At 41.5% G+C, this 22,406-nt stretch overlaps 1 protein-coding gene across 3 annotated transcripts in view; it reads left to right on the top strand.

Moving 5' to 3' along the window:
• The window catches only part of LOC129838671 (solute carrier organic anion transporter family member 1C1-like), a 90,977-nt gene that overhangs the window by 46,948 nt on the left and 21,623 nt on the right, over nucleotides 1-22,406 (top strand). For all 3 annotated transcript variants that reach the window (XM_055905797.1, XM_055905798.1, XM_055905799.1), the window contains exons 3-4: nucleotides 11,168-11,309; nucleotides 21,222-21,354. In XM_055905797.1, the coding sequence (XP_055761772.1) occupies nucleotides 11,168-11,309; nucleotides 21,222-21,354 (275 nt within the window). The remainder of the gene's footprint in view (nucleotides 1-11,167; nucleotides 11,310-21,221; nucleotides 21,355-22,406) is intronic.

Here is a 22,406-nt window from a genome sequence, read left to right as displayed (position 1 = left end):
ATGGTTACACTCACAAGACTCCCAGTTACCCAATAAATGTTTGTTTTGTTCGATAAATTCCCTCTTTATATCCAAAAAAAGTCTGTTTTGTTAGCACGTTTTGTTCAGTTATCCACTGTCTCAAACAACATCCGGTGAAATTGCAGATCGTGAAACTCAAAACAGAAATTCTCATAATAAACATACATAAAAGATACAAGTGTTATACCTCAGCTTAATGATTTACATTTACATTTTACGTCATTTAGCAGACGCTCTTATCCAGAGCGACTTACAGTAGTAGTGAGTGCATACATTTTTATACTAGTTCCCCATGGGAATCGAACTCACAAGTGCCAAACTCACAAGTGCCAAGCTGCAAGTGCCATGCTCTACCAACTGAGCTACACGGGACCAAAGATAAACTTCTTGTTAATCCAACCGCTGTGTCAGATTTCAAAAAGGCTTTACGGCGAAAGCAAACCATGCGATTATCTGAGGACAGCGCTCAGCACACAAAACATTACATACAGTTACCCGCCAAGTAGATTAGTCACGAAAGTCAGAAATAGCAATAAAATGTATCACTTACCTTTGATCTTCATATGGTTGCACTCCCAAGACTCCATGTTACACAATAAATGTTGGTTTTGTTCAATAAAGTCCCTCTTTATATTCAAAAACCTCAGTTTTGTTGGTGCGTTTTGTTCAGTAATGCATTGGAACAAAGCGTGTTCACAACAGACAGACGAAAAATCTAAAAAGTACCATAAACATTCGTAGAAACATGTCAAACGATGTTTATAATCAATCCTCAGGTTGTTTTTGTCATAAATAATCGTTCATATTTCAACCGCACAATAGCTTCGTCAATAGAAAAGGAAAAACAAGAAAGGCACACTCCCGGTCACACGCAGGACTCATGTCTGGAAATTTCCACTGTTCTCTCATTGAAAGTGGTGTTTCTCCCTCATTTTTCAGAGTAAAAGCCTGAAACAATGCCTAAAGACTGGCCACCTGTAGTGGAAGCCATAGGGATCGTGAACTGGGTCATAAATCTTTGTATGGTGGATAGGTTTTCAATGAAAAAACAGCCATTTCAAAATAAAAGCACTTCCTGGATGGATTTTCCTCAGATTTCCGCCTGCACTATCAGTTCTGTTATACTCACAGACATTATTTTAAACGTTTTGGAAACTTTAGAGTGTTTTCTATCCAAATCTACCAATTATATGCATATCCTAGCTTCTGGGCCTGAGTAGCAGGGAGTTTATTTTGGGCACGCTTTTCATCCAAAATTCCGAATGCTGCCCCCTACCCTAGTGAGGTTGACAGAACTGCACATCTGTGTTGCTAATACTAATAATCATTATTATTATTGAAAAGCTCTCAATCACTTCAAAAACTTTTGTCCAGTCCACACTTAGTAGTCAGATGTTAGTCACATAGATCATTTTTTCTCGTCTCGTTTTAGGAAACTGAAATGAAAAATCATTTTAGTTTACTTCTAGTTTTTCTGGCTCTATTTAGTCAGATATAGTCTCGTCAACTGCCACTGTAAAATAGGTGTTTGATGAATATTTTAGTCGCTATTTTAGTTGATAAAATGAACACTGAGTCTTCAACCTATTTTGAAGCCCCATCCCTCCGCTTTATAGCTGCTTTTTTAATCAAGGAGTGGGCCTTTAATCGCCTAAAAACATCCTCCCCCCTGACACAAAGGATTTGCGTCCACCTCCAGAGATCAGAGAGTATTAGCTTGTTATTCTTCAGGATTAAAGCTACATGAGACAATGGTGTCTAAGCCTCTTAAAATAAGACTGTTTGTCAAAGTATGTTCAAAGTTGAAAAAGGTCAGTTTCTCAGGATTGTTAGTTAGCCCGCCGGTGTGGCTCAGGGTTCTATGGTGTTTGTTTGAACTGTAATGCCATGATAAATACATATCACAATATTCTACTCGTTAGCACATCGTCGTACTGTTTCTACTGGTATTGGTAGACTATTTAACAGGAAAGTATGTGGTAACTCGAATGGGTACTTTCTGGTACACAAATGGTGTAACCAAATGGTGCCTAGTGGTGCTGGATTGAATGAATCCCAAAGAAACAAATAGCCTAAGTAATTAATAGATGATTAGTTTATTACCATTTTGCCATGTTATTTCTTAGTAAATGGGCTTCCTGGTCATTTCTGTTCTTTAAGATCAAATCAAATTGATTTATAAAGCACTTCTTACATCAGCTGATATCTCAAAATGCTGTACAGAAACCCAGCTTAAAACCCCAAACAGCAAGCAATGCAGGTGTAGCAGCACAGTGGCTAGGAAAAACTCCCTAGAAAGGCCAGAACCTAGGAAGAAACCTAGAGAGGAAGCAGTATATGAGGGGTGGTCCTATTCTGGCTGTGCCAGGGTGGAGATTATAACAGAACATGGCCAAGATGTTCAAATGTTCATAGGTGACCAGCAGGTTCAAATAATAATAATCACAGTGGATGTCGAGGGTGCAACAGGTCAGCACCTCAGGAGTAAATTTCAGTTGGCTTTTCATAGCCGATCATTGAGTATCTCTACCGCTCCTGCTGTCTCTAGAGCACATATGTCAGAGTCAAGGCCCGCGGGCCACATCCGGCCCGCGAGAAGGTTTTTTACGGCCCCTGGGATGATCTTGATTTATTATTAGAACCGGCCCGCAGACCGCAGCAAGCCGGCAGCCCGCAGATCTTTTACACGCACCAATACTACATTTCCCACAATGCAACGGTGACGCACCGAGCAGTAGGCTGCTTCATTTCAATATTTATTGGCACAGCAGTCGTCAGCATCACAGTAAAATTAACTTTCAGATACCCATCAAAAATGGCAAAACGGAAGGTGGACACTGAGAACCGGGGGTTTCAAACAAGGTGGGAGTCGGAGTATATGTTCACGGAGGTAGCTGGAAAACATGTGTGTCTTCTGTGTGGAGAAAGTGTGGCGGTACTGAAAGAGTATAATCTGAGACGACATTATGAAACGAAACACGCGGACAAAAACAAGAATATGGACATGGAACAAAGGCTACAAAAGGCAGAGGAATTAAAACGAGGCCTCAAATCTCGACAGGCTCTGTTCAAAAAAGCCAAATCACAAGGCCAGGCTGCTGTCAAGGCCAGTTTTATTTTGGCAGAAGAGATCGCTAAATCAGCCCGGCCATTTACGGAGGGGGATTTCATCAAAAACTGCATGATTAAAGTTTGTGACGAAGTTTGCCCAGAAAAAAGGCAACTCTTTTTAAATGTGAGTCTGAGCAGAAACACCATTGCCGAGAGAGTAGACCAGTTGTCCATCAATCTAAAAGAGCAGCTTGTGAAAAAGGGAAAAGATTTCATTGCATATTCCTTGGCTGTGGATGAGAGCACCGACATTTCTGACATTGCCCAGTTGTCAATTTTCATCCGCGGAGTGGACTCCAGCCTAAGCGTGACAGAGGAGTTTTTGGCTTTACGTCCTATGCATGGCACAACTACGGGGCATGATTTGTATGAAGAGGTGTCAAGATGTGTAAATGAGATGGAGCTGCCTTGGGAAAAACTCGTGGGTTTGACAACCGACGGAGCACCTGCGATGTGTGGACACAGGAGCGGACTGGTGGCGAAGATACGGGAAAAGATGCAAGAGGAAAACGCGACAGGTGAGCTGACAGCTTATCATTGTATCATACACCAGGAAGCGTTGTGCGGTAAAGCCTTGAAAATGGAGCATGTAATGAGCATTATCACGCGCACAGTTAACTTTATCAGAGCCAAAGGTTTGAATCACCGCCAGTTCAAGGCATTTCTGACGGAGTTAGAAACGGAGCATGGTGATTTGCCTTATCACACAGAGGTGCGATGGCTAAGCCAGGGAAAGGTGCTTCAAAGATGTTTCGAGCTTCGTGAGGAGATTTGTCTGTTCTTGGACAGCAAAGGGAAAGACACAACACAACTCCGAGACGAAATGTTTCTGTGTGAAATGGCTTTTCTGTGTGACATTACGAGTCATCTGAATGCAATGAACTTGCAGCTGCAGGGTCGGGATCATGTCATCTCTGATATGTACAGTACAGTGAAGGCATTTAAAACCAAACTGACTCTGTGGGAGACGCAGATGCGGAAAGAAAATTTGAGCCACTTTCCCAGCTGCCAGACCATGAAAGAGAAGCTCTCTACCAGTGCGTTCCCGAGCGCACAGTTGGCTGATAAAATAGGTATGCTTGCCGCTGACTTTCGACGCCGATTTGCTGACTTTGAAGCACAAAAAAGCAGGTTGGAACTGCTCGGTAACCCATTTGCTGTTGACGTGGAAAGCTCACCACCAAACCTCCAAATGGAGTTGATTGACCTCCAATGCAATGATGCACTGAGGGCAAAATATGCGGCAGTGGGTTCTGCGGAGTTCGCCCGTTTCCTCCCCGACACAATGCCCCAGCTGCGCATCCAGGCTGCTCAAACGTTGTCTATGTTTGGCAGCACATACCTGTGTGAACAACTGTTTTCTTTGATGAACCTGAACAAAACATCACACAGAAGTCGACTTACTGCTGAACACCTCCACTCAATTCTGAGGATTTCCTCAGCTCAGAGCCTTACCCCGAACATTGATGAACTTGTGGAAAAGATGGGACACCACCAAGTATCACCCTCAACCTCAAACAAGTGAACATTACTGTGCAATCACATATTTAGAGTTTTTACTCAGTTCAAGTTTAAAAGTTAAAGTTTAATATTTGTTTTCACTGCATGTTACTTCTCCTTAAACAAAGTGTTGTTTTTGATTAATAGATTTTTGCACTTTATTTTATTGTATTTCAATCCAATTATATTTTAAAAATATTTCAGTTGAGTGGATGATAGAAAATTGCTATTATTGTTTTTTTCTTTGAAGTAAATTTAGCCCACTTTTGCTAAAATAGAAAATATAGGCTACTGATGGTGCCTTGAATACCGGTTTCTTTCATTTAATGTTCATGTTATGGGGATTTTTATATAAAGGAAATTTGTCTTTTGTGTCTGTTGAAAATTAAAGATTACTGACAGAGCCATAAGAAAATATTGCTTTATTTATCTGATCATATTGGAATATATTTGTTAGGTTTTCAGTAGGTTCAATTAGGTTCACTAGACTATATGCGTCATTTAAATTTTTTTCAATGAACATTCGAACAGTCCGGCCCTCGGCTTGTAGCTAAATTTTTTATTTGGCCCTCCGTCCATTTGACTTTGACACCCCTGCTCTAGAGAGTTGAAAATAGCAGGTCTGGGACAGGTAGCACGTCCGGTGAACAGGTATAAAGATAAAGTGCTACCTTTTCTCTTTCATATTCACAATGAGATGAGGCTATGGGGCTAATATGGCTAAGATCAACTTATGTTTGAATATTCACATTTTAGACATTTTAGAAATCAAAGATCTAAAAAAGAGATACAATAGACCTCAGATTGTAAAAGTATTCTCTTTTTAGTCATAGATATGGCTACTTCACGTGTAACCTAGATAGCCATAATATGACCATGCAGAAAAGCCATTTTGGGTTGATCATGGGTTAATTGTGACTGCGAACTCTCTATAGACCCTTTGTTCGGGTGTAAAGAAAGGATCTATTGTATGGCCTTGCATTGAAACAGTATGACTAACTAAAGCTGATTAACTCTGACTATGCTAGTTATGACAGTGCTGCCAGTGAGATTTGACTTAAACATGTTGACACACATGTGATGACATAAATTCAGAGCTGGGCTCGGACTGTTTTCCTTTCAATTAAATGCAGATCAATGAGTTATTGGTTTTCTATTAGTGTAAGAGATAGTCTAGGCCTACATGTCACTCTACTTTGCTCTGTTGATACAGGATATTGATTCAAGGAGACAGTATAATTATGTATCCCCACTAGACAAGCTTATGCAAAGTGTTCTACCTACCAGGCTGCTGGGTCTGTCTCTGAATAACTAAACATTAGAAATGCCATGTCATTATAGAAGAGACGAAGGATTTGTTAGCTGTTAGCGGTTAGCCTAGCACATCTTCGCAAAACCCTTAGGCACCTGAGATTACTCTTGCTGCTCTCTGTATCCTAATAGCCTCCGATAGAGTTACCAGCAGAGGAAATCCTAAAGCCGCAGTGGTACATTCTGGGAAATTAGGCTCCAGAGAGCTCTGGTCATGTGCAAGGTTTGGCTGCTGGTCAGGTTGCTACTTCCATGCATGTGTAATGTGATCTAACTGTGATCTAGCTCAGAGTAGGGCAATATGGCCAAAATATCATATTTTTGACTGTATTTTATGTTTTTGAATAATCAAAGTTTAAAAAATGTTTCATGAGTAGTGCATGCATTTCCTTCAGTCATGTTATTATTTCCACACTGTACCACATTTATTTTGTCTTTGTATGCCTCTATTTTGTAAAAAAGTCATTTTTCCTTTATCAGAAAAATTATTCTCCTCTATGAACATGTATACTGAACAAAAATATAAACGCAGCATGCAACAATTTCAAAGATTTGAATGAGTTACAGTTCATAAAAGGAAGTCAGACAACTGAAATAAATTGGGCCTTGATCTATGGCTTTCACATAACTGGGAAAACAGATATGCATCGGTTGGTCATAAACCTTTTAAACAAAGGTAGGGGCGGGGATCAGAAAACCAGTCAGCATCTGGTGTGACTACCATTTGCCTCATGAAGTGTGACACATCTCCTTCACTTAAAGTTGATCAGGCTGTTGGTTGTGGCCTGTGGAATGTTGTCCTATTCCTCTTCATTGGTTGTGCGAAGTTGCTGGATATTGGCGGGAACTGGAACACGCTGTCGTACACGTCGATCCAGAGCATCCCAAACATGCTCAATGGATGACATGTCTGGTGAGTATTCAGGCCATCGAAGAACTAGGACATTTTCAGCTTCCAGGAATTGTGTGTAGATCCTTGCGACGTGGGTCTGTGTATTATCATGCTGAAACATGAGGTGATGTCGGCAAATGAATGGCACGACAATGGGCCTCAGGATCTTGGCACGGTATCTCTATGCATTGAAGTTGCAATCGTTAAAATGTAATTGAACGCTGTTCACAATGTTGAAATCAGCAAACCGCTCGCCCGCACTAAATTATTTGCAGGAAAGTTACATGTGTGAAGTGGATCTCAAGTAATCTATGAACGTTTGAACATCTTGGCCATCTACTGTTATAATCTCCACCCGGCACAGCATGAAGAAGACTGGCCACCCCACAGAGCATGGTTCCTCTCTAGGTTTCATCCTAGGTTCTTGCCTTTCTAGGGAGTTTTTCCTAGTCACCGTGCTTCTACATCTACATTGCTTGCTGTTTGGGGTATTAGGCTGGGTTTCTGTATTAGCACTTTGTGACATTGGCTGATGTAAAAAAAGGCTCTATAAATTTTGATTGATTGATATTGGTTCCCTCAATCAGGACTACAAGGCACAGGGAGAACCATGACCAAGGTTTTCTGACTCATTTTCAAACTCAGAGAGTGAGAGAGATTACAGAATTGAAGCCGTGATTGGCTTTAGACCAGCAAAAAGGTTGTAATCTTCAAGTGTCTTTTGTCTACCCTGAGGGAATTAGAGAGATAATTGACTGTTGAGCCCAGGCAGGAGAGAGGAAAGGAAGGAATTAGGGAAGATATCTCTCCTTCCTCCTATCTTCCCTTATTCCTACCTTTCCTCTCTTCTACCTGGGCCCAACAGTCTATGCTGCTCTGGATTTGACTGTCTGAAAATGAAGAGAGAGAGGAGGGTGGGAGATAGAAAGGGAGAGGGAGAGAGACACAGAGAGACCCAGACAGAGGGAGATAATGGCCATGTCCGGATACCCGTACTTGCTTCCTAAATAGTAGGCTGTTTGACTATGCAAAAAAAAAAAAAAATCTTTTTACGTTTGTGACATTTAGAAAATCGAGTATACTTTAAATGCCAGGATGGCATACTTATTTCAGGTTTTCATCGAGTAGAATTCGCTGCACACTATTGAGGAAAATAATCGTCTTTTCACACCCACATGTATTCGACAATAGCTGCTAATCAGAATAGGGGATGTGCTCCACAAAAAGGTACGAATGGCGAGGAACAAGTGCGATTTCGCATTTGATGACGCCTTCTCAGTATGGATGAGAAGTATGTTGATATTTGTTGCTTACTGCATACGTTTGTACTAAACAGTATGTTTTATGTAGTATGGTTAGAAAGAGGGGGGAGGTTGTTAATGAGGCATACGTTATTGCAAGCGAACAGTCTTGAACGTTCATTAGGAACCCCCTGACCATTTTGAATTACAATGTACTTGGGAGAGATAATGTCCCATCCGACCATAAATTAGACCCTGAATTATCACTTGTCTTCCAGTTGTGCTTGCAAGCCTGAATTTATGTTTATCTCTGTAATTGGGCTTGTGCTTTCTAGGGATTTTTGGCTGGCTGCCAGTGTAGACCATACATACTAACAGAAACTCTCTGGGGTGTTATCATTCATGAGTTAATTTCTTAATGACTCAAATTAACAATAATGATACCATAACAGATTGCTATATTTTGTTTGTTTTATAGTTTTGGCTGACTGGATGGATTGATGGTGTGTGCTGTGGCCTGTATGCAGAGCCTACAGAGGACATCACTGCTGAGGGACTCCATTAAACACTTGTTTAACCAGCCATTTAATCCATAAACGGTCTCCTCTTCAACTCTGTCTCTCTCTCTCTCTTTCTTGCTTTATCTCTCTCTCTCTCTCTCTCTCTCTCTCTCTCTCTCTCTCTCTCTCTCTCTCTCTCTGGACGTGTTCAAAATCTGTCTTTCTTACCACTTACTAAAACTACATACTGTGTACTAATCATACTATTTAGAACGTACTGTTTAGTAAAACTGTATACAGTAAGCAACAAATATCAACGTACTAGACACACCCATACTAAGAATACGTCATTTAATGCAGTGGTTCCCGAAGTTTTTCACTCAGACCCCCCTTCCAGCATTGGGGAACATCCCGCATGCGCATGCCATGCCTATTTCAATTGGCACAAGCACTGTTCATGACACAAACCGTTCACACCCCTCTTGTTGGCGGAGAGAACATTTTTGCAGGTTTAAAACTTATTCCCTGCAATTCTACAATTTTTTTCATGGGATGCTGACATTTTGCAGTTATAAAGCTAATTTTCTTGCAATTCTATAACAAAATGTACATGTCACATGTCTAATGTGAACTCAAAATGCCTTCTATTTTGAGTATGAGTATTTGGACACCGCCTCTTTCTTTCTTTCACAGTGCCACAGGAACGTCTGTATAATGTTTGGGTTTTCAGTTATTACAATGCCAAAGACATGCTCATTTCAATGTGTACAAGAAGAGTATTGTGGTGCTTTTCAAAAAAGATACTGAACAAAAATATAAACGCAACATGCAACAATTTCAAAGATGTTACTGAGTTACATTTCACATGAGGAAATCAGTCAATTTAAATCAATTAATTAGGTCCTAATCTATGGATTTCACACATGTGAATACAGATATGCATGTGTTGGCCACAGATACCTTTAAAATAAATGGGTCTCATAATGGGCCTCAGGATCTCGTCACGGTATTTTTGTGCACTCAAATTGCCATCCATTTAAATGCAATTTTGTTCGCTGTCCGTAACCGATTCCTGCCCATACCATACCTACACCTACACCGCCACCAAAACCGCTCCCCCACACAACGCCATACAAATAGTCTGGGGTTGTGATGCCAGTTGGATGTACTGCCAAATGCTCTAAAACGACGTTGGAGGCAGCTTATGATAGAGAAATTAACATTAAATTCTCTGCCAACAGAGCTCTGCTCTGGTGGACATTCCTGCAGTCAGCATGCCGATTACACGCTCCCTCAAAACTTGAGATATCTGTGGCATTGTGTTGTGTGACAAAACTGCACATTTTAAAGTGCCCTTTTATTGTCCCTAGCACAAGGTGCAGCTGTGTAATGATCATGCTGTTTAATCAGCTTCTTGATATGCCATACCTGTCAGGTGGATGCATTATCTTGGCAAAGGAGAAATGCTCACTGACAAGGATATGAACAAATTTGTGTACAAAATTTGAGAAAAATAAGCTTTTTGTGCATATGGAAGATTTCAGGGATCTTTTATTTCAGCTCATAAAACAATGGATCAACACTTTACATGTTGCGTTTATATTTTTGGTCAGTGTAGTTTCCTGGGCTAGTCTTTGATGTGGAAAAGCCCATGGGGATGTGGATGTGCCGCTGTGAGAAGACAAACCTACTCATTGTGAGAGATGGGAGGCGTTGCTAGTCGTGAGTGGCCCAGAGCGGGAAGACTGATGCAATGGATGCTGGAGCTCATCTTTCCTAGCCTAGTCCCCGATCTGTTTGTGCTATCTTGCCAACACCTTGTCACTAATTGCCAAACATGTTTGGCACGACAGTTCCATAAAGACATCAGAAACAGACTGGGACCCACACTGGGTTCTTCAGCTGTCCCCATAGGATAACGCTTTTTGGTTCCAGGTAAAAGCCTTTTGGGTTCCAGGTAGAATCATTTTGGCTTCTACCTGGAACCAACAAGGGTTCTTTAAAAGGTTATTCTATGGAAACATCCGAAGATCCTTTTTAGGTTCTAGATAGCACCTTTTTTTCTAAGACTGAAGGCCAATCCATAATGTATAAGTTTCCCTTTCCTAGTCAAAACCAATCCTTTCTTCATCAGTTGCTAGGGTTGAGTCATCGGTCTCTCACATAAGGAGCCATCTTAAGTCTGACGTCGACTCCTAATCCTCTCTTTGTCCCGGTCTTCCTCAATAGCCTGTAGTTACAGATACACTCTGCCTTCCCTCTCATCCTCCATCCCCCCCTTTCCTTTCCCTCTTCTATCCTCCTCTCCTCTGTGCTTCTATGATGTAGGCCTAGTTGAATATTAAACAGGAAATGTGAGAGCAGGAGCTAAAATAGGCTAATGAGCCAATGAAAAGTAGAGCTGTGGTGTACATTAGAGCAACACAGGTGTAACTCTCCCTCTCTCGGACAATGAAAATCTGGACACAAGTACAATCCGATATGTATTAATTATTAATGACCAATATCTCTTTCAACCCATCCCCTTTCTTTCGATCTCTCACTTTCTGCCGCCTTCCTTTCTCCTTTCTTCCTCCCCTCATGCTCTTCAGATGTTCCTTGTGGCTCTGTCGTTTGCCTACTTTGCCAAGGCCTTGTCTGGCAGCTACATGAAGAGCACAATAACCCAGCTGGAGAGGCGCTTTGACATCCCCAGTTACCTAACAGGCGTCATCGACGGGAGCTTTGAGATAGGTAAGTAAGTGTCTGCGTCACAGTACCCCATCCCCCTGTCCTCACCTCGTCCTCATGCCCAGGGCTATTTTTGGCTTCCGTTCTATCCATGTTGTTGTGAAATAGAAGAGATGTGAATGAATGGGTCACCAAGGCCTTCTAGGAAGTCTCATTTATCAGGTGTGTGTGCACAAAAAAACTATAAACCTTGTGTGCACCAGATTTCCCACAAAGGTTAGTATTTATTAATTTTGAACTTGTGGGAAAGTGTACAGCTCAGACCGTTCGTATGCACAACTTCTAGTGGTCGATCAATTGTATTGCAAGCAAATATTGTTCTTATGGGGGAGATGTTGTTTGATGCACGAGAATAATTAATACAAAAATTCAAACGTCTGCCTAATGATAAAATGGATGCATTAGATGTTGTTAAGAAGATCGTATAGCAGCATGTAGCCTAATATATTTATTTAACTTTTATTATATAGGCCTAAATCCTAATCATGTTGCAGGACGTGTCTCTCCTTTTCTGACATGACTGGTTTATTCCCGCTACAGAACAAATATTAGGCTACCATTTATCCAACGCTCATTCAATAGCCAAGCGTGCTCGGAAGTAAATAGACCGGTAGCCTACATAAAATATTTGACATTATGGGTATTGCTGTGGGGTAAGAGGGTGACATCATAGCCTATTTAATCTCCGAGCCTCTTCCAAGGCAGGAGATATAAACACAATCATGTACTGATAAACAAGATATTGAACAACAATTTGTCTTTTGATTAGAGGTGTTGGCTGAAGCATTCACTTTTAAATTGTTTTGAATAGACAATCAATCTTGCAGAATGCGCGGCCAGTGTTTGGCACTCGCTGTAGGCGGCATGCAAGTCACTGAAACATATTCTGCCTACACCTCTACAGAAATCTGATCAAACTTACCATTGCACCTTCTTTGAGAAACGGTCATGGCCCAGTTCAAACATCAAATCAAAGTGTATTGGTCACGTACACAGGTTTGCAGATGTTATCGCATGTGCAGTGAATGCTCATGTTTCTAGCAGCGAGTGGCGCCGTTTCCCCCTACTGCGGATTCCGTCTCTATGGGTTTGGTTAAGGTTAAGGTAAGGGGTCAGTTTTAGGTTATAATGAGTCATTTTGCAGTGTCCTCATAGAGTCTCCCTTCAGCCCAAGCTTTAGGAGTATATAGAAATCCCTCTCTACCTCAAGAGCCTTTTTTTGGGGGGTGGTGGTAGATCAGCTTTAATAATACAGACAGATTGTGGCTTCCATCAATGTAATTGTCTGCATAATTTCCAAATTATTACACATAATTTTCAATCCCCCATATATGTCTTATATGTATATAAAATATATACACTACCGATCAAAAGTTTTAGAACACCTACTCATTCAAGGGTTTTTCTTTATTTGTACTATTTTCTGCATTGTAGAATAATCAAAACTATGAAATAACACATATGGAATCATGCAGTAACCAAAAACAGTGTTAAACAAATCAAAATATATTTTATTTTTGAGATTCTTCAAATCACCACCCTTTACCTTGATGACAGCTTTGCACGCTCTTGGCATTCTCTCAACCAGCTGCAGAATGCTGTGGTAGCCATGCTGGTTACGTATGCCTTGAATTCCAAATAAATCACAGACAGTGTCACCAGCAAACACCATAACACCTCCTACTCCATGCTTTTACGTTGGGAGATACACCATCTCACAAAGACACGGCGGTTGGAGGCAAAAATCTCAAATTTGTACTCATCAGACCAAACAACAAATTTCCACCAATCGAATGTCATTGCTCGTGTTTCTTGGCCCAATCAAGTCTCTTCTTCTTATTGGTGTCCTTTGGTAGTGGTTTCTTTGCAGAAATTCGACCATGAAGGCCTGATTCACACAGTCTCCTCTGAACAGTTGATATGTGTCTCTTACTTGAACTCTGTGAAGCATATATTTGGGCTTCAATTTCTGAGGCTGGTGACTCTAATGAATGTATCCTCTGCAGCAGAGATAACTCTGGGTCTTCCATTCCTGTGGCGGTCCTCATGAGACCCAGTTTCATCATAGTGCTTGATGGTTTTTGCGACTGCACTTGAAGAAACTTTAAAAGTTCGTGAAATTTTCCGTATTGACTGACCTTTATGTCTTAAAGTAATGATGGACTGTCGTTTCTCTTGCTTATTTGAGCTGTTCTTGCCATTATGTGGACTTTTACCAAATAGGGCTATCTTCTGTATACCCCCCTACCTTGTCACAACACAACTGATTGGCTCAAACGCAAGAAATTCCCCAAATGTACTTTTATCAAGGCACACCTGTTAATGGAAATGCATTCCAGGTGACTACCTCATGAAACTGGTTGAGAGAATGCCAATGCCATGTGCAAAGTTGTCATCAAGACGAAGGGTGGCTATTTGAAGAATCTCAAATATAAAATATATTTTGATTTGTTTAACACTGTTTTGGTTACTGCATAATTCCATATGTGTTATTTCATAGTTTTGATGTCTTCACTGTTATTCTACATTGTAGAAAAAAAATAAATAAATAAAGGAAAACCCTTGAATGGGTAGGTTTTCTAAAACTTTTGACCGGTAGTGTATATGTTTTTATATATATATATTTTCCAACTGTGCTGTTTCACAAAAGTTCTGAACCTAAACTCAGGAAAAAAAGAAACATCCTCTCACTGTCAACTGCGTTTATTTTCAGCAAACTTAACATATGTAAATATTTGTTTGAACATAACAAGATTCAACAACTGAGACATAAACTGAACAAGTTCCACAGAGATGTGACTAACAGAAATAGAATAATGTGTCCCTGAACAAATGGGGGGTCAAAATCAAAAGTAACAGTCAGTATCTGGTGTGGCCACCAGCTGCATTAAGTACTGCAGTGCATCTTCTCCTCATGGACTGCACCAGATTTGCCAGTTCTTGCTCTGAGATGTTACCCCAATCTTCCACCAAGGCATCTGCAAGTTCCCGGACATTTCTGGGGGGAATGGCCCTAGCCCTCACCCTCCGATCCAACAGGTCCCAGACGTGCTCAATGGGATTGAGATCCGGGCTCTTTGCTGGCCATGGCATAACACTGACATTCCTGTCTTGCAGGAGATCAGGCACAGAACGAGCAGTATGGCTGGTAGCATTGTCATGCTGGAGGGTCATGTCAGGATGAGCCTGCAGGAAGGGTACTACATGAGGGAGGAGGATGTCTACCCTGTAGCGCACAGCGTTGAGATTGTCTGCAATGACAACAAGCTCAGTCCGATGATGCTGTGACACACCGCCCTAGACCATGACGGACCCTCCACCTCCAAATCGATCACGCTCCAGAGTGCAGGCCTCGGTGTAACGCTCATTCCTTCAACGATAAACGCGAATCCAACCATCATCCCTGGTGAGACAAAACCGTGACTCGTCAGTGAAGACCACTTTTTGCAAGTCCTGTCTGGTCCAGCGACTCTGGGTTTGTGCCCATAGGCGACGTTGTTGCCGGTGATGTCTGGTGAGGACCTGCCTTACAACATGCCTACAAGCCCTCAGTCCAGCCTCTCTCAGCCTATTGCGGACAGTCTGAGCACTGATGGAGGGATTGTGTGTTCCTGGTGTAACTCGGGCAGTTGTTGTTGCCATCCTGTACCTGTCCCACAGGTGTGATGTTCGGATGTACCGATCCTGTGCAGGTGTTGTTACACATGTTCTGGCACCGCGAGGACGATCAGCTGTCCGTCCTGTCTCCCTGTAGCGCTGTTTTAGGCGTCTCACAATACAGATATTGCAATGTCTTGCCCTGGCCACATCTGCAGTCCTCATGCCTCCTTGCAGCATGCCGAAGGCATGTTCCCGCAGATGAGCAGGGACCCTGTGCATCTTCTTTTGGTGTTTTTCAGGTTCAGTTGAAAGGCCTCTTTAGTGTCCTAAGTATTCATAACTGTGACCTTAATTGCTTACCATCTGTAAGCTGTTAGTGTCTTAACAACCTTTCTACAAGTGCATGTTCATTAATTGTTTATGGTTCATTGAACAAGCATGGAAGCAGTGTTTAAACTGTTTACAATGAAGATCTGTGAAGTTATTTGGATTTTTACGAATAATCCTTGTAAGACAGTGTCCTGAAAAAGGGAAGTTTCTTTTTTTGCTAAGTTGATATTGATATTTTTTATATATTTTTAGTCCCACCCTTCAGCTCGCCTTAAGGGCCTTTCTGTGTAGAGTACACGGAAACCAGAAGAAGCCTGCTGTAGGATGCGATGTGTGCCTCTTGTCATGGCTCCACTGCCCCCAACCACAGGGAGAGATAAACGTGTTGAAGCAACTCAGGAGAGCTCCATAGACTAGCCTCGAAGGTCTTTCTGCATTTAACAACTCTCTAATAGCAGGATGTACTCTGTGCCTCTTGACCTGCTCCAATCATAGAGACGTTTCCCTTTTGGTAAACCCTGAGCAACAAATCAAATCAAATGTATTTATATAGCCCTTCGTACATCAGCTAATATCTCGAAATGCTGTACAGAAACCCAGCCTAAAACCCCAAACAGCAAGCAATGCAGTTATTCTAGTCCACACAGTATTCTAAATGAATGAAGGAAAAATCAACACATTCACAGTCAGAGAGCAGTAAGTTCAGGTTTGTTCAGCACAATAAAAATAGTTATTTTCCTAAAGCAGTATTTTGAACTAATGCAGGGCACAATGACTCTTTAAAACCTCTACAGCACAGGTGTCAAACTCATTCCACGGGGGGCCGAGTGTCTGCGGGTTTTTGCTCCTCCCTTGTACTTGATTGATGAATTAACATCACTAATTAGTTAGGAACTCCCCACACCTGGTTGTCTAGGGCTTTATTGAAAGGAAAAACCATAAACCTGCAGGCATTAGGCCCTCCGTGGAATGAGTTTGACACCCCTGCTCTACAGGATTGGTGGGTCTCCCGCGGGACATTTGAGCTAAAGTAGGCTAATGCGATTAGCATGAGGTTGTAAATAACAAGGAAGTTAGGCACATTTGCGCAGGCTTGATACAAAATTTCAAACAGAAATGCAAAGGTTCATTGGATCAGTCTAAAACTTTACACATACACTGCTGCTGTCTAATGGCCAAAATCTAAATTGCACCTAGATTCCTAAGTCATATATTGGCCTTTCTCTTGCGTTTCAAAGATGATGGTACAAAAAAATACAAAAAAACGCATGTTTTTTTCTTTGTATTATCTTTTACCAGATCTAATGTGTTAGATTCTCCTACATTAATTTGACATTTCCACAAACCTCAAAATGTTTGCTTTCAAATGGTATCAAGAATATGCATATCCCTGCTTCAGGTCCTGAGCTACAGGCAGTTAGATTTGGGTATGTCATTTTAGGCGAAAATTTAAAAAAAGGGTCCGATCCTTATTACCTTTCTGCCATTTTTAAGTGCTAGGTTGGTCTTAGTCAGAGAACAGTTATTTCAGGAGTTCAGAAGTTTAGGCATTCTACAACAGGTTTCTGAGGTGGGACTTTCCAAACCCAGCACACTGGGAGAATAGCCTACTCACTCCTCTTAATAATGAGAGCTGATGGAGGTTCTTAAGGAATGGACGTCATCCCTCCATCCTTGAAAAACAACAATTGGTTCAATCATGAAATGGCTGCTTTTGTTTTTCCTCATTAAAGTCTTTATTGCCCACTGCTCTCCTCCACTACCCAATTTTCTCTCTCTCTAACTTTATAACTTCCCCCCCTCTTTCTCTCTCTCTCTCTCTCTCTCTCTCTCTCTCTCTCACTCTCACTCTCACTCTCACTCTCACTCTCACTCTCACTCTCTCACTCTCTCACTCTCTCACTCTCTCACTCTCTCACTCTCTCACACACACACACACACACACACACACACACACACACACACACACACACACACACACACACACACACACACACACCCCTCTCTCTCTCTCTCTCTCTCTCGCTCTACCCCAACCCACCCTCCCTCCTCTCTCTATCCAGGCCACGGCACAGTAATTCAGTTGGCCCTCTGTCATTTGATTTGGAGGGTTCTTCTTTTCTTATGATCCAATTTGTAAGCATTACCAACGGAGTGAATGTGAAAATGGATTCCAAATGGTCACCTTCTGGTGATTTGCAGGATGTGCAATGATATACGTAAAAGGAGGGCTGTGATTGGTTACTTTGTCTACTATGCCAATTTCTCTGTATTAAATGGGCCATAACTTTAAAATTAGCAGAGATCCGACTCTGGAACTTTGATATACCCATAGACACCTTTACTTTTTCCAAAATGTTGTTACGTTACAGCCTTATTCTAAAATGGATTACATTTTTTGAAATCCTGAGCAATCTACACACAATACCCCATAATCAAAAGTGAAAACAGGTTTTTAGAAATGTTTGCAAATTTATAAAAAATAAAAAACAGAAATACCTTATTTACATAAGTATTCAGACCCTTTGCTATGAGACTCGAAATTGAGCTCAGGTAGAACCTGTTTCCATTGATCATCTTGAGCTGTTTCTACAACTTGATTGGAATCCACCTGTGGTGAATTCAAATGATTGAACATGATTTGTAAGGCACACACCTCTCTATATAAGGTCCCACAGTTGACAGTGCATGTCAGAGCAAAAACCAAGCCATGAGGTCGAAGGAATTGTCCGTAGAACGCCGAGACAAGTTTGTGTCCAGGCACAGATCTGGGGAAGGGTACCAAAAAATGTCTACATTATTGAAGGTCCCCAAGAACACAGTGGCCTCCATTATTTTACTAGGCAAGTCAGTTAAGAACAAATTCTTATTTACAATCACGGCCTGGTTTAACTGCCTTGTTCAGGGGTAGAACGACAGCTTTTTACCTTGTCAGCTCAGGGATTTGATCTAGCAACCTTTCGGTTACTGGCCCAACGCTCTAACCACTAGGGTACCTGCCGCCCCTTAAATGGAAGAAGTTTGGAACCACCAAGACTCTTCCTAGAGCTGGCCGCCCGGCCAAACTGAGCAATTGTGGGAATAGGGCCATGGTCAGGGAGGTGACCAAGAACCCGATTGTCACTCTGACAGTGCTCTAGAGTTCCTCTGTGGAGATGGGAGAAGCTTCCAGAAGGACAACCATCTCTGCAGTACTCCATCAATCAGGCCTTTATGGTAGAGTGGCCAGACAGAAGCCACTCCTCAGTAAAAGACACATTACAGCCCGCTTGGAGGTAGACTAAAGACAAGATTCTCTGGTCTGATGAAACCAAGATTGAACTATTTGGCCTGAATGCCAAGCGTCACGTCTGAAGGAAACCTGGCACCATCCCTACGCTGAAGCATGGTGGTGGCAGCATCATGTTGTGGGGATGTTTTTCAGCGGCAGGGACTGGAAGATTAGTCAGGATCGAGGCAAAGTACAGAGAGATCCTTGTTGAAAACCTGCTACAGAGTGGTCAGGACCTAAGACTGGGGCGAAGGTTCACCTTCCAACAGGACAACGACCCTAACCACACAGCCAAGACAATGCAGGAGTGGCTTTAAGACAAGTCTTTGAATGTCCTTGAATGGCCCAGCCAGAGCCCGGACTTGAACCCAATCAAACATCTCTGGAGAGACCTGAAAATAGCTGTGCAGCAACGCTCCTCATCCAACCTGACAGAGCTTGAGAGGATCTTCAGAGAAGAATGGGAGAAACTCCCCAAATACAGGTGTGCTAAGTGCTTAAACAAAGTACTGGGTGAAGGGTCTGAATACTTATGTAAATGTGATATTTCAGTTTTTTATTTTTAATATGTTGTGTAGTTTGATGAAGGAAAAAAAACATTTAATACATTTTAGAATAAGGCTGTAACGTAACAAAATGTGGAAAAAGTCAAGGGGTCTGAATACTTTCCGAATGAACTGTATATTATTTACAACAATATATTGAAACATTTGCAAAATACAGTGGCAGTTCATTCGGAAAATACATGTTTATTTTTCAATATTAATATATTATTGAAAAAATCTGTTATTGAAATCAAAATACTACTCATACTACAGAGCAAGCGGTAAAGCTTCATATGACACAAATGTTTGCTTTGTAGCACCTACAGATGAGACATTATGGAGTCTTAAGGGAGGCTAAAATGAAAGAAATATACCAAGTTTGATTCATTATTTCTCAATGATGTTTTTAGATACAAATATGTCTTTTTTTGTCTGGGTTTCGTGAGGACTCACTCTATAGTGGGAATTAGGAAACCAACGGTGCCACTATGTTGTAAATCACCATGGCAACACACTTACAGTTGCTGAAATATTAATTATTTCAGCTTTTATTTCTTTCATCACATTCCCAGTGGGTGAGAAGTTTACATACACTCAATTCGTATTTGGTAGCATTGCCTTTAAATTGTTTAACTTGGGTCAAACGTTTCGGGTAGCCTTCCACAAGCTTCCCACAATAAGTTGAGTGAATTTTGGCTCATTCCTCCTGACAGAGCTGGTATAACTGAGTCAGGTTTGTAGGTCTCCTTGCTGGCACACGCTTTTTCAGTTCTGTCCACAAATTTTCTATAGGATTGAGGTCAGGGCTTTGTGATAGCAACTCCAATACCTTGACTTTGTTGTCCTTGAGCCATTTAGCCACAACTTTGGAAGTATGCTTGGGGTCATTGTCTATTTGGAAGACCCGTTTGCGACCAATCTTTAACTTCCTGACTGATATCTTGAGATGTTGCTTCAATATATCCACATAATTTTCCATCCTCATGATGCCATCTATTTTGTGAAGTGCACCAGTCCCTCCTGCAGCAAACCACCCCCACAACATGATGCTGCCACCCCCGTGCTTCATGGTTGGGATGGTGTTCTTCAGCTTGCAAGCCTCCCCCTTTTTCCTCCAAACATAACGACGGTCATTATGGCCAAACAGTTCTATTTTTGTTTCATCAGACCAGAGGACATTTCTCCAAAAACTACGATCTTTATCCCCATGTGCAGTTGCAAACCATAGTCTGGCTTTTTTATGGCGGTTTTGGAGCAGTGGCTTCTTCCTTGCTGAGCTGTCTTTCTGGTTATGTCGATATAGGACTCGTTTTACTGTGGATATAGATACTTTTGTGCCTGTTTCCTCCAGCATCTTCACAAGGTCCTTTGCTGTTGTTCTGGGATTGATTTGCACTTTTCGCACCAAAGTAGGTTAATCTCTAGGAGACAGAACACTGAGCGGTATGACGGCTGCGTGGTCCCATGGTGTTTATACTTGCGTACTGTTGTTTGTACAGATGAACGTGGTACATTCAGGCATTTGGAAATTGCTCCCAAGGAAGAACGAGACTTGTGGCGGTCTATAATTTGTTTTCCTGAAGTCTTGGCTTATTTCTTTTGATTTTCCCATAATGTCAAGCAAAGAGGCACTGAGTTTGAAGGTGGGCCTTGAAATACATCCACAGGTACACCGTCAATTGAATCAAATGATGTCAATTAGCCTATCAGAAGCTTCTAAAGCCATGACATAATTTTCTGAAATTTTCCAAGCTGTTTAAATACACAGTCAACTTAGTGTATGTAAGTAAACCTCTGACCCACTGGAATTGTGATACAGTGAATTATAAGTGAAATAATCTGTCTGTAAACAATTGTTGGAAAAATTACTTTTGTCATGCACAAAGTAGATGTCCTAACCGACTTGCCAAAACTATAGTTGAACTGTACATCAATTAGAGGAATTAGGCATTGTGATTGTGAATAAATCGAAGCAGACCATTGTATCAGAGCTGGGGTCAGTTCCATGTCAACTCGACAATTCAAGAATCCATTCAGGAACGGAATCCAAATAGAGTTGTAACTAGAATAGTTTCTAAACTGTATCTCGATTCATCAGATTTGTCAATTTGAGAATTTAAATGGCAGCTAAGAACAGTCAAATTCTGTGTCTGTCTGTCGCCCTACCAGGTAACCTGTTGGTGATAGCATTCGTGAGTTACTTTGGTGCAAAGCTGCATCGGCCCAAGATCATAGCCATGGGCTGTGTACTGATGGCAGTGGGAACATTCATCATCGCTCTGCCACACTTCCTCATCGGACGGTGAGGTTTTACTGACTTTTATTTTGAAGGAGGATTAACTTACAATGCTTGCGTTTCCAGCTTCCTTTTCAAATAAAATGATCACATACACATATTTAGCAGATGTTATTGTGAAATGCTTTTCAGAATGCACTTGTGGTACAGTAAGCTAAAGCTTATCTGGATAAGTGCGTGCCTGTGTGTGTACTCTAGTCTGAATCACGTTTCCAGTTATCCTGTGTTTAAGGGAAATGTCAGTCTAAAGTGCATTCAAAAAGTATTCAGTATTTATTTATTGACTTTTTCCATTTTTTTTGTTACAGCTTTATTCTCAAATGTATTAAATCTTGGTTCTTCATCAATCTACACACAATATCCCATAATGACAAAGCAAAAATAAGTTTTTAGGAATTGTTAATAAAAATGAAAAACGGAAATATCACATTTACATAGTATTCAGAACCTTTACTCAGTACTTTGTTGAAGCACCTTTGGAAGCGATTAAAGCCTTGAGTCTTCTTGGGTATGACGCTACAAGCTTGCCACACCTGTATTTGGGGAGTTTCTCCCATTCTTCTCTGCAGATCCTCTCAAGCTATGTCAAGTTGGATGGGGAGCGTTGCTGCACAGCTATTTCAGGTCTCTCCAGAGATGTTTTATCAGGTTCAAGTCCGAGCTCTGTCTGGTCCACTCAAGGACATTCAGAGACTTGTCCCGAAGCCACTCCCGCATTGTCTTGGGTGTGTGCTTAGGGTCGTTGTCCTGTTGGAAGGTGAACCTTCGCCCCAGTCAGAGGCCCTGAGCGCTTTGGAGCAGGTTGTCATCGAGGATTTCTCTGTACTTTGCTCCTTTCATCTTTCCCTCGATCCTGACTAGTCTCCCAGTCCCTGCCGCTGAAAAACATTCCACAGCATGATGTTGCCAACACCATGCTTCACCGTAGGGATGGTGCCAGGTTTCCTCCAGGCCAAAGAGTTCAATCATGGTTTCATCAGACTAGAGAATCTTGTTTCTCATTGTCTGAGAGTCTTTCATTTCCTTTTGGCAAACTCCAAGCGGGCAGTCATGTAACT

Source organism: Salvelinus fontinalis, chromosome 39 (genome assembly GCF_029448725.1).
Source record: "Salvelinus fontinalis isolate EN_2023a chromosome 39, ASM2944872v1, whole genome shotgun sequence".
NCBI classification, from domain to species: Eukaryota; Metazoa; Chordata; class Actinopteri; order Salmoniformes; family Salmonidae; genus Salvelinus; species Salvelinus fontinalis.
The sequence above is the reverse complement of the archived record's forward strand: the minus strand, read 5'-3'. Positions and strand labels throughout refer to the sequence as shown.